This window comes from Neophocaena asiaeorientalis, unplaced genomic scaffold (assembly GCF_003031525.2).
Source record: "Neophocaena asiaeorientalis asiaeorientalis breed wild unplaced genomic scaffold, Neophocaena_asiaeorientalis_V1.1 scaffold14, whole genome shotgun sequence".
In the NCBI taxonomy this organism is placed as follows: Eukaryota; Metazoa; Chordata; class Mammalia; order Artiodactyla; family Phocoenidae; genus Neophocaena; species Neophocaena asiaeorientalis.
In genome coordinates this window covers 10,982,487-10,995,908 of record NW_020175192.1, presented here as the reverse complement: position 1 = coordinate 10,995,908, position 13,422 = coordinate 10,982,487, and the positions used below count along the sequence as shown (strand labels likewise).

The window sequence follows — 13,422 nt, the reverse complement described above, 5'->3', positions numbered from 1 at the left end:
GCGGCTGGGCCCGTGAGCCATGGCCGCTGAGCCTGCGCGTCTGGAGCCTGTGCTCCGCAGCGGGAGAGGCCTCAACAGTGAGAGGTCCGCGTACCTCAAAAAAAAAAAAAAAAAAAAAAAAAAAAAAGGGGGGGGGAAATTTCAAATGATGATGATGATAGTAATAAATAATTAATATTTATTTTATACAATGCAACTTTAAAACATTAATAATTCATATTGAAAGTAAAATACAAAAAAAATACATTTAGGTCGATTTAAAGCAAACTGAATATAATATTTAGTATTTGTTTTGTGCTACCAACCTTAAAAATTATAATACTTTCTACAGTAACGCTTCTACTGTGAGCAAAATTCAAGGCCACATCAACATGTCTAAATATATAAATTCCAAGAAGAGGGTTGCCTAGTATCTTCAATGTAGATGTTCTGGTACTTATTCCATTCTGATATATCTCAGCCACATCACTCTGAGGAAGTGCTAAAAAGCAGAAATGTTCTTCAAGTTCTCTGCCGTGTCTTCCACTCCCACGCATCTCTGACCTAAAGCAAACAGCGTGTAATTAAATGAGAACATCAACAGAATTTTCAAGAAGATGAATACTTGAGCTAGCTTGCTACAGTTATGGTAACTATCCTATGGTAACAAGTTAGGCTGAAAAATCATCTAAGGAAAGAATTCAGGAAATAGTTCAATAACTACTTGTGTAGGCCAATGGAAATAAGGGCTAACGTTTCCTGAATGCTAATGTCCCCAGCACTGTTAAGACTTAACCGTTACATGCATTTTGTTCTCAAATCCCCAAGAATTGAATTACTGCTATTATTATTACTTATTGTCACTGTTACACACATTTTTAAAATGAGAAATATGAGGTTCAGAGGGTTAAAACTTGCCGAAATAGTAAAGTGACAGAGTCGTGCCAATTCCTGTCCCTTAAGTTCTGGAGCTAAAGTTCTTATTTGTGTTACAGAGGGAAGGACATGCGTTTCTTAAATATACACAGAGAGGGACACATAGACAATACACTTATACATGGTCAATTATTAGGGCCATTCTCTATTCTCCAGGGATCTAGGTCACAGCTGGGAGAAGCAAGCTAGAATTTGATTACAGGCTCCTATCTTGGCACTATGAAAATTATAAATCATTCTCAGAAAAGGTTACAATCTTAAGTACAGACACTGTTGAACTTTTACCCACATTCCACGAGAACCACTGAACCATATAAAACACCTATCCTTCTCCTCCACTTGGTGCACCAGGGAAGGGAGTTCTACATGGCCCGCTCAGGAGCAGCAGCAGCGGCAGCAGCTACCACGGCAGGTGATGAGGACAGAGAGGTTCAATCACTGTGACACAAGTGTGATTCCAAAAGATTATCAGCAATGGAGAAGCTACAGAATCGAGAAAGTAATGTGCGTACCACAAAAGGAAAGCTGCTCTTGAAGACCACATGCTACCTGCATTTGTTATTTCCTGGAACACCACTCAAAGAATTTGTATAAGTATACTATGCACATTAGTGTATTCATATTTATTTGCAAAAATAATTCACCTTTACAGTAGACAGGCCCATGGCAACAAAACACATGGCAACAATAACAAGCAAGACTAACCGATGAGATCATGACCATTTCTCTCAGTTCTGGAAATGTCAGCCTTAACTTTCAGCTCCACCGTCATCATTTCCTGCTCTTGTTTTTAGCTTGACGTTAGACTCTGTAAACCGCTAAGATCTCCATGTTGACTGTCAAGGTTTAATTCTCACAGAAGAATTACAATACTTTTTTCTGTTTTCCTAATTTCTCATGTGGTTTTTCTTGGGATCTGGAAGGACTCCCACAACAAAAGCACAAAGCATGAGAGGGAGGGAGGAAATCAAAATATACGGTTGTAAGGTTCTTACAGCACACGTGAATCACATTATGTGAAGGTGTGTTGTGATAAAGATGTATACAGGCATACCTTATTTTATTGTACTTCACTGCATTGGGCTTCACAGATATTGCATTTTTTAGGAACTGAAGGTCTGTGGCAACCTTGCGTCAAGTAAGTCTATTGGCACCATTTTTCCAACAGCATTTGTTCACTTTGTGTCCCTGTGTCACATCTGGGTAATTCTCGCAGTATTTCAAACTTCTTCATTATTATTCTATTTGTTATGGTGATCTGTGATCTGTGATCTTTGATGTTACTACCATGATTCACTGAAGGCTCAGATGATGGTTAGTATTTTTTAGCAACAATGCATTTTTAAATTAAGGTGTGTACATTGTTTTTTTAATGCTATTGCACACTTATACTATAATGTAAACATAACTTTATATGCACTGGGAAGCCAAAAACATTGTGTGAATCTCTTTATTGTGGTCTGGAACTGAAGCTGTGATACCTCCGAGGTATGCCTGTAAAGTAAACCCTAGAGCAGTGGTGCCGTTGACATTCTGGACCAAATAATTCTTTGTATTACCTAGTCATCTTATTGGCTGAACATTATATCCTGTTAATGGACTGAGTAGAATGAAAAAAATACAACTTAATAAAGATCCGATCCAGGGCTCCAAAAACCTTTATAAATTCAAGTAGAAAATATTCCCTGGAGGTTTGTGTTAGTAATAATACTGTTAAAAACTTTGTACTTTTCAATTTATATTCAGAATTACACTTGAAAAAAATTTAGGACTAAATATGATTTACATAATCAAAATTACCAATTAAAAATTAGCCTTTAGAACTACTTCTAGGTCTAAAAAGGTTTGTAAAGGGTTGATTTGCAAAGTTACTCAGACACTAGGATCTATGTTAACTTGTTAAATGACAGTGGCTCTGAGTTTCAACAATACCATTTCAGAGACAATAGGTAAAATGAATCCCAATAGTCTTTTGTCTTTTTTTTTTGGCCGTGCCACCGTGCGTGCCTTACAGGATCTTAGTTCCCCGACCAGGGACTGAACCTGCACCCTCGGCAGTGAAAGCACAAAGTCCTAACCACTGGACTGCCAGGGGATTCCCGTACACAGAATATTTTCAATAAATATACAGTTGGCTCTCTGTATCGGTTGGTTCTGCATCCATGGATTCAACCAACCATGGACTGCAAACTTAACTTACAATCCATGATTGGTTGAATCTGAGGATGCAGAACTCGTGGATATGGAGAACCAACTATGGGACCTGAGCATCCGCAGATTTTGGTATTTGGGACAGGTCCTGGAACCAGTCTCCCATGGGTACCAAGGGACAACTGTAAATGTAAAAGACTTAGATAAAACTCATATTGATGAGATGTTATATAAGTTAGCAAAGCACAATGAATGAGTGGTAGGGCTGCGCACTTACACCTGTCACCAACCTAAATTCCTGTGTGTGTACCATGGCAAGACCCTGCTGATAACCAAGGCCCTACAGCAGCATGTAGGCCCACATCCAGCCCTGTCTTCTGTCACTGGCCTGCACCACTAGGCTCACCTGCAGCTAGCCCTTCCACAGTGATGGATACCCCTGGCCCCCATCAGGCCTCCACAGCTACATGTCCATGGCAAGACCCAGCAGTCATAGTAATGCACACCAACAGCCAGGACCACACCAAAGCTGTCAGTGCACCTGCCATTGGCACTTGCCTTGATATCTGCCCTGGCCCCCATTGCTACATGTGTGTTTATTTGATTTCTTTTTAATCATAGAATTCTAAGTATTTAATCACATTTTGAGATAATCGTTTAGTTACAGTAAATGCTTTTTGCTTCCATTTTCCTTTCTTTATTTTATTCACTGTAAGTTATCTTATTGTTCCCAAGAGAGTATAACTTTAAAATGAGTTAACATGTTACATTTTCCTTTCTAACATGAAATTTAATTATATTGCATTTAATTCACGTAAGTGTTCATCTAACAAGTGGATTCTTAGATATTTTTTGAGTTACTAAGAAACAGAACTTCTCCTTTCCTTTCCCTTTGCTCCTCTTCTTCCTTATTCCTCTTTTTTCTCAAGTAACTTCCTCAGCATCGTCTTCTGCTCGCAGATTCACAAAGCTGAGTCCACTAGAGCTGGAAGAGGCTGTAATGATCCTCCTGTCCATGAGTTCCTGACCTGGGGTTCACTTACACAGGAAAAGTCCCAGGCTGGCTATTGTGGGGAGCCCCAAAACCTTAAAATTCTGTGCAAAGCTCTGTGTTGATGTGCACTTCCCTGGGAAGAGGGGCTATAGCTTCATCAAATTCTCAGAGGGCCCCCTGACCCCAAAGGTTAAATAAGTATCACTGATGAGAAAAACAATGGCCAAGATGTCAAAATAGCTCATCCAGGATCACATAACTATGTAGTGGCAGAACCAGGAGTAGAAATTTGGTCTCTGGCTTCTAGTACAAGGCTTTTTCTGCTACACTAAGAAAGCGGGCCTAGCTTCAATTTTTATGGGGTTGTTGATATACAGTTTATGTCTTCTTTTTTAAAATTTTTTCTTTGTTTTTTAAAAAATTTTTATTGGAAACAACGTAAATGTCCACCAATAGAGGAATGGATAAAGAAGATGTGGTACAGATACACACGGAATATCACTCAGCTGTAAAAAAAGTGTAGAGACGTGGATGGACCTAGAGATTGTCATACAGAGTGAAGGGAGTCAGAAAGAGAAAAACAAGTATCGTATATTTGTGGAATATATGATAATGCATATATGTGGAATCTGAAAATATTGGTATAGACAACCTTATTTACAAAGCAGAAATAGAGACACAGATGTAGCGAACAAACATATGGATACCAAGGGGGAAAGGAGGGGTGGGATGAATTGGGAGATTGGGATTGACATATATACACTATTGACACTATGCATAAAATAGATAACTAATGAGGACCTACTGTATAGCACAGGGAACTCTACTCAATGCTCTGTGGTGACCTAAATGAGAAGGAAATCCAAAAAAGAGGGGATATACGTACATATATAGCTGATTCACTTTGCTGTACAGGAGAAACTAACACAACATTGTAAAGCAACTATACATGTGTGTTTATAACCAGCCCTGTCACAACTCAGGCACCTGCAACTGGCCCGCACAGCCGAGCGTGTGCATACAAACCAGCTTGGGCCACTACTGCTGCGTACTCTGGTCCTCTCCCTAGTTTATGGACCTGGAGGTGCTGCTGAGAACCCCAACAGCCATTGTAACCTCTGCAGACCCCTGGCAGTGCTTGCCAAAGACCACACAAATTGTCGATGTTGTGGATCCCAATGGCCTGATCTACTGAGTTACACCGTGATCCCCAAGACATGTAGCCACCACATGCCCCTCCACTTGGCACCTGCAGCACTAACCCAGGGTCACAGCACTCTCCGGCATGTCCCCACCCCAGGTGAAAGTCTTTTCTTAGCAAAGTCAGTCCATAAAGTCTCTTCTTTAAATGTGCAGACACCTATGCAAGGCTAAAGGACCATGAAGAATCAGGGAAACGTGACTCCACCAAAGAAACACAGTAAACCTCCAGTAAATGGCCCCCCAAAAATGGAGATACAGGATTTGCTACATACAGTTGTGTAGGTCATAAGTCTGACATGGGTCTCATGGGGCTAAAATCGAGGTGTCATCTAGACTGCGTTTCCTTCTTAGGCTCTAGGGGAGGATCTCTTTCCTTGTTGGCAGAATTCAATCACCTGCAGTTGGAGGACTGAGATCCCACTTCCTTGCTGGCTGTTAGCCAAAAGCGATCCCCAAATTCCAGACAATACCTGCGTTCATAACACCTTTCCTGCATCTTTAAAGCCAGCAAAGGCAAGCTGAATCCCTCTCATACTTTTCTTTCTTCCTTCAGTCTCTCACTCTTCAGTCTTCCTCTTAAGTTTTTATGATTAAGAGCTCATATCATTAAATTGGGCCCACCCAGATTACCCAAAGTAATCACCCAAACTCAAGGTCTGTGACCTCAATCACATTTGCAAAGTCCTTTTTGTTAGGTTAAAGGCTGTGGGGATCAGAGTGTGGACATCTTTGGGGGAGCATTATGCTGGCTACCACAGGAAGAATCTGAACTTATTTAGTCCCTCAACAATATTAGGAACTCAAGCTTCTTTTCCTTGACTCTCTACACTGCTGTCCATAGCTTTATCTTTATCTCTGCCTGGCTCCTCTTGTGGTCATAAGAGAGCTGCCAGCAGCAACTAGGCCTACCTGCTCCCTTGCCCACAGACACCAATAGAGACACTGACTTCACCTTCCCAGGATTTCTAAGAAAGCCTCATACCGTGTTATACTGAACCATATTGACTATGCTTGTCTATCAGTAAACCAACAAAGGCAAGGGGAATGGGACAAAGAATAGTTTAGACTAATTACACGAGACAGTCTAGAACTATTAGGGAGGCTGCAGCCCACTCGTCTGGCTCTCCTTTAGTCACGCCCTTCCTCCAACACTTACACTTTCAAAAATGCTCATGCTCACACGGAGCAGGTCAATCCACCTCACAAAATGGGGACCATCCAGTCTCATCGAGTTACTGCATCTAACTTCAGATCAATGATGTGAGTAACACGCCTTCCCTTAGAGCGGGTCTGGAGGTAGACTCATGTAGTCAACATCCATTTAGGCAGCGTATGGTTACAAGGTTAGGTTACCTACACGAAAAATAAATTGGTGAAGAAAACGTAGGGTAACCACAACTAAATTTAGAGAAGTGAAGAATGACACAATGGTCAGTGTTAACTGGCCCTGAGCACAAAGTATATCCTTCTAGAAAGAAATAGCTAGGATTCTTGGCCCTCAAAATTCCAAAGGCTAGGAACCACAGCATGATCTTGTTTAGACAATGGTTGTCATTAGGAATTTCAGTCTCCTGGCAACAAGCCTCTGAGACCCTCCCATTTCCCAAGGCCCTGAATTTAGAATGGTCATTACCCACTGCATTACAATTTGAAACTATCCATTTCTTTCCCCAGACTGCATTTAAAATATATCTTTATTGCGCTAAGTTGAGCAGTTCCATTTACCAGGTAGAAAATGCTTAAAAGGAGGTACCTGGGAAAGGCTGAAGGCAACAGATTTGTGCCTCAGACTTCTCTCTTGTTAAATCTCCTTTCTTTCAAACCCATATTCACACTAACTTTGGAAAAGATGAATTCTTTACTTCAAGCTAATCTTGCAAAGCTGATCTGTAAAACTAGGCCATAAGTACAAAGGATTTTCTTTTTTTAACCAAATCTGAATTTTAAAGGCCTCTTGGATCTAAGCAGGAAATGGGCAGGGCACTTCAATATCCTGAATTTTTTTGTACAAGTTCCCCCCAAACCACAGCCTCATAAAATATATGGTCTGTGCCCCCACATATCATCAACTTCCCATTTAGGAACAGTGAGACATCCTTACTGCCCTCTTTCCAAGTTAAATCCATATCTTAGAATCTTGCACTAGCAAGTGGAAGTACCAAGTTCAACACCAGTACCAAGTTCAATACCAGTTTAAATGCTATCGACTTCAAGTATGGAAAACCATTCAAACTGGCTTAAAATTGAGTTAACTTCTTCTTTTTTTATATACATTTATTTATTTACTTATTTTTGGCTGCGTTGGGTCTTCGTCGCTGCGTGCGGGCTTCTCTAGTTGCGGAGAGCGGGGGCTACTCTTCGTTGCAGTGCGCGGGCTTCTAATTGTGGTGGCTTCTCTTGTGGAGCACGGGCTCTAGGCTCATGGGCTTCAGCAGCTGTGGCACACAGGCTCAGTAGCTGCGGCGCACGGGCTTAGTTGCTCCGCAGCATGTGGGATCTTCCCAGACCAGGGCTTGAACCCATGTCCCCTGCATTGGCAGGCAGATTCTTAACCACTGCACCACCAGGGAAGTCCCGAGTTAACTTCTTACAACAAGAAATTCAGAAATCAGGCAGCCTTTATCAGTTGACCTATTCCACAGCTCCAGATGTTTTCAAGGATTCAGGTTTTTTCCATCTCTCTGTTTTGTTGTCATCACCTCGAGGGTCATCCAACTGGTGTCATCATTATTCCAAGAGTGCTGCCATCAACAGGTTGAGCAACATGCTTCCTTGTTCACAGCAGATTGGCTTCTCTTTTCCAGAGACGCCCCCCCCCCCCCCGCCCACAAGCCAATCTGTCCTCAGTGTGTCACTGGCCCAAACTGATTTAGTTCTGTACCCTCTCCCCAAACCAATCATTGATAAAAGTAGATGAAATTAAGCATGGATGGCTCAGTCCACTCATCTGGGGTAGAATGTAAACTGAGATGCCAAGTACAAATTTAACCACAGTGTCAAGACAGGTACTGACAATTTTTAAAATGATACCCTTTCACATAAATTTGAAATGTTTAAAGGTAAGTTATCTTAAAATAAAAAAGGGTCAAACTGATACAAATAGCACAATATACTTAAGAAGAAGTGAATTCAGTTCTCTTTTACCCATTAAGACCAGCTCAAGTTCTTAACTCTTCAGAACATCTCTCAAGACTCTTACGAAGAATACTCAATCCCTCATCTATGCACCTACCTCTTACTATAACGTTATTTTATATTTAGCTGTATGTCTTCTCCACTGGAATGTAAACTCTTTAAGGCTGAGGAGAAAACATTCATTTTTCTCTGAGGGTATCAAATACAACATCTGACACAGTAGGCACTCAAATGCTCAATGAATGACTTAATACACAGATGTTTAGATGATTAACGTGTTTTTGCTGATTTCACACTTAAGAAGTGGTAGGTGCAATGTGGATAAAAAGTGGAGACTGGGGAGTTCCCTGGTGGCCTAGTGGTTAGGATTCTGGGCTCTCACTGTGTGGCCTGGGTTCAGTCCCTGGTTGGGGAAATGAGACCCCGCTAGCTGTGCAGCACGGCCAACACAACACAACAACAACAAAGAAGTGGAGATTGGTATCTTTCTGGAGCTACTTGCTTTTGCTGAGATCACAGATTTATAAACTCCTCTAAGGGGAACAATAAAAAGAAAAGCTAGAGGCAGTCAGTGTTATTAATACTTTCTCTTTTCATCTCTCCATCCTATTTTTCTCTTCTGCTAACCAATTCTGACTTTTCCTTTTATTTTTTTTTTACCTGTGCCTAAGGCTACTTAAGGATACTTTCTACCTTCATTGATTTAAAACAATGAAATAAAAATGTAACTTAATTTAACAGTTAAGTGCTCACTGTGTTGCCAGACTCGGTTCCATACTATGGACACAAAAAACAAGATAAAACTCATAATGTAGTAAGGGAATCAGACAAAACCAACATAGTGTGGTAAGTCATGTAAAACGAGTATAAAGTACTATGGGAGATAAATGAGTTTGTCTAATTGGGCAGACACCTAAGAAACCAATAAATCCTATACACATTAGTCATTCAGAATGTTCTATCAAGTCTTGTATTGTTGGGTAGTTGTTCTAACTTTTCTGTAATGTTAACAGGGAGAAATAAATGGTTGAAAATTAAGTGTCAGGGGGCATTATGAAAAAGGACACAATTTAAAAATGCCTAATATAACCAAAATCAAGGAACAATGCAGGAATCCATTTTTGATCACACTACTATTTCAATCTGGAAGGGGCAGTGTATGGCCAGTCCATTCTACTTTTGCTCAAAACTGTGATTTTTAGATGAAAAAATATGCCATCAACTAATTCTGTCATTCTCACCAATTCTCCCCAACAGACAACAAGTGGGATAGCATGTCTGAGTCAAGAGGCATTGATTCTAAAACAAAAAAAAAGAGACCAAAAACATTCCAAAATGAGTTTTAAGTGTGGGTCCATCAAACTATAGTTATGTTCTAAGTTAAAAATGCAAAATGGTGAAGGAGGCAAGTTCAGAAAATGAAAATGCTAAAACTGTGTTCACACAAGATCTAAACATATTAAATACAAAATGTTTACAATGAGAACTCTGCATGTGCTCTTATTTTTTCTTACTAAGATAACATAATGGGGCTTCCCTGGCGGTGCAGTGGTTAAGTATCTGTCTCCCAATGCAGGGAACATGGGTTCGAGCCCTGGTCCAGGAAGATCCCACATGCCATGGAGCAACTAAGCCCGTGTGCCACAACTACTGAGCCTGCACTCTAGAGCCCGTGAGCCATAACTACTGAGCCTGCATGACACAACTACTGAAGCTCATGTACCTAGAGCCTGTGCTCCACAACAAGAGAAGCCACCACAATGAGGAGCCCATGCACCACAACGAAGAGTAGCCCCTGCTCGCCGCAACTAGAGAAAGCCCGCGCGCAGTAACGAAGACCCAACGCAGCCAAAAATAATTAATTAATTAATTAATTAACTAACTAACATAATGGAATGTGCCTTCCCAAAAACCAGAAGGGGTACTTTTTAAAAGTGTCAGAAATTGTGGCTCTTGTGGAGTAGTTGGAAATAGCCAGATACAACTCCGCCAAATTAGAACATCAACTCAGTCTCTGAAGGATTGAGTCAAGAAAAAAAATTCCTTTCTAAATATTTTAAGCGCTATTTTATATTATGCAGGAGGCACAAGGATCTACAAAATGGCTCCTTAATAAATGTGCTGATGTATGCTTCTGAAAAACTTACAAAGATTAAAAAAGAAGGGAGTGTCCGAAGTCTGGCTACATTAATGTGCAGGAATTACTAACCAAATCCCACACTTAGCTTTTTACTATTACAGAAGGCTATGAGATGGCAACAAAATAAGGAATAAAACACCTCTGTACTTATTTTCTTAGTAATACTTATCAAATCTCAAGTGGCAGAAATAACAGATTCGTATAAAACCTCACATCAAAAACAAACAAAATCTCAAACTTCCTTAGGTCACAGTAACTTACCTCTTAGAAGTAAAATTTTTTTCCAGCTCTTCATTGTGAATCAGTTTTGTATCTCCAAACTGCCATGAAGACTGTAGATCACAGCTTACATCAAGCCGGCACTGATTAAGAGTATCGTGTATGAAATTATACTCTCTAGTATTGGTGCAACAAGGTGACAAGTAAACTAAAAATAAAGAAAAGGGCAAGTGGTTATTTGTGTTTAAAATGACATTGTTGGGACTTCCTGGTGGCGCAGTGGTTAAGAATCTGCCTGCCAATGCAGGCAACACCGGTTCGAGCCCTGGTCCTGGAAGATCCCACATGCCACAGAGCTACTGAGCCGGTGCGCCACAACTACTGCAGCCTGCGTGCCTAGAGCCTGTGCTCCGCAACAAAGAGAAGCCACCGCAATGAGAAGCCCAATCGCCGCAACTAGAGAAAGCCCGTGCACAGCAACGAAGACCCAACACAGCCAAATAAATAAATAATAAAATGACATTATCGTACACCTGCACAATCACAACTGTGTATCAATATAAGACACAAAATAAACAAATATTTGGAATTTTCTTTAACCATCTGGAGGCATTTATATTTAAGATTCTATAACAGTAATACAGACTTCCTATACCTCGTATAAATGAAAATATGAAACTTGCTTTTCTCCACTACCTATAGGGAGTTCTTAAAAGTTGACGCAGATATACTAGATAGTACTAGAATTCAGGTGACTTGTTTTCAACTTAAGATGTACAGACTCTATAACATACAGTGCTACACAAACCTGGTAGCTACTGTTAGTGCATGGATATTTCTTGAATTTCCCCCAAATAAGGCAACCTATATACTAGTAAACTGGTTATTTTGACTTGCAAAAATACCAGAACATCGCTGTAAACTCTTGGCTGACGTGGTGGCATGACTAAGAGGCACACTTTGAGAAGACAATAAGCAGTGTTTTAAGCATTGCTATATTAAGTAGATGCATAAAAGAATAAAACCCTCAAGGAAGAGGACTCAGAGGAAACTGGGGAATACAGTTGATTCTTGTTATTTGGCGAAGGTATAGTCTATTAAAGTTGCTGCCAAGAGTGAATTAGTGAATACTGAACTATTAATCTTAGGAGAAATACAGGGTTACGTTCCTGTCAGCCTCTGGTCACATTTTTGACAACTGGAATGCCATCTGCAGTAAGTTTGTTTGCCAACATCCCGGTAAAACAAGCCAGTCTCATCAGGGATGGAAACTTGCCACATAACCTTTTCCTGTATAACACTTAGCAGGTGTCTTTAAAATTCTCCCCCAGCCTCCTGTTCTGCAGAACCTGCCTACCTGCATCCCTTATCACCTTTTGAAATGTGTGAGTCAGCCAGCACTAGCCAAGAGGGACCTAACATTTTCCTGCCCCTGGGGACCATGACTGTAAGTCTCTTTGGCTTTTTGCCTCACAACAATGCTGCCCACAAGCTATTTATTTATTTGTGTGTTGGGTCTTCGTTTCTGTGCGAGGGCTTTCTCTAGTTGCGGCGAGCAAGGGCCAATCTTCATCGCGGTATGCGGGCCTCTCACTGTCGCGGCCTCTCTTGTTGCAGAGCACAGGCTCCAGACGCGCAGGCTCGGTAGCTGTGGCTCACGGGCCTAGGTGCTCCGCGGAATGTGGGATCTTCCCCGACCAGGGCTCGAACCCGTGTCCCCTGCATTGGCAGGCAGATTCTCAGCCACTGCGCCACCAGGTAAGCCCATCACAAGCTTTTTATTGGTGGTCATCTCATGAATCTATAAATGTAGATTCCATCCTTTCCACAGGAAAGGAACCACAAATGTTCCTTTAACACTTTCTGGAGAGGCTTGATGTACAAACTGGCAAATTTCCTCTTCCTTTTCCTGAAGGTTCCATACTGTTGGTCAACAGCACTATAACTTACCTTACAGTGTAGCTTTTGTGACACATATTTTCTCTGTAAGGCACATCATAGACTCCTTGAGCTTAGGAACACTAGACAGCATTTCAGCATGATATGGTGGAGACCATTTTAAACGCAGACATCACCGACAAAAATGCAAACAACACAGCACTAAGTAGGTGACTAAATGGACACATTTATAATGAGAGCTGGAACAAGATGCAGAGCTCCGTTTCATCTGGCCTCATCTAGGAACGTGTGCATCAAGTGACTCAAATTTTTCACCACTCGCACGTGTCTGCAAATGACTGTGAAAGCACTGCTGCTGAGTACTGATGCTGGGGGTTACAAGCAAATTTTAGCAAGTAGGAGAATTTGCAGATATGGAATCTGTGAATAATGAGGAACAATGATATATATAATTTAAACAAATTTCCATGTATATGAATCTAATTAACATAACAATAGTCCTTTGTATTTAACAATCAACAGAATAAGTTACAATGGCAAAACTAATACAAAATATTACAATCCTCTGTTTATCAAAAAAACCTCATTCTTCATCCCCTTCCCATCTTAAATTCTATTATTAAATTGAAATAAAATTAATCCAAGTAAAACTAATTTTCGCTTTAATATTTTAAACAATTGTTACAAATTTTGATCATTTCATAAGATATGAGATATGATTTTGTGCATGTATGCCTGTGTTTAACTTCTTATTTTGAAGTGAATA

The 13,422-nt window shown here is 40.6% G+C and overlaps 1 protein-coding gene across 1 annotated transcript in view; it reads right to left on the bottom strand.

The window, feature by feature from the left end:
- TEX15 (testis expressed 15, meiosis and synapsis associated) overlaps nucleotides 1-13,422 on the bottom strand; it is a 40,143-nt gene that overhangs the window by 20,758 nt on the left and 5,963 nt on the right. The window contains 2 exon segments of the mRNA XM_024764990.1: nucleotides 306-543; nucleotides 10,800-10,965. Coding sequence (XP_024620758.1) covers nucleotides 306-543; nucleotides 10,800-10,965 — 404 coding nt within the window.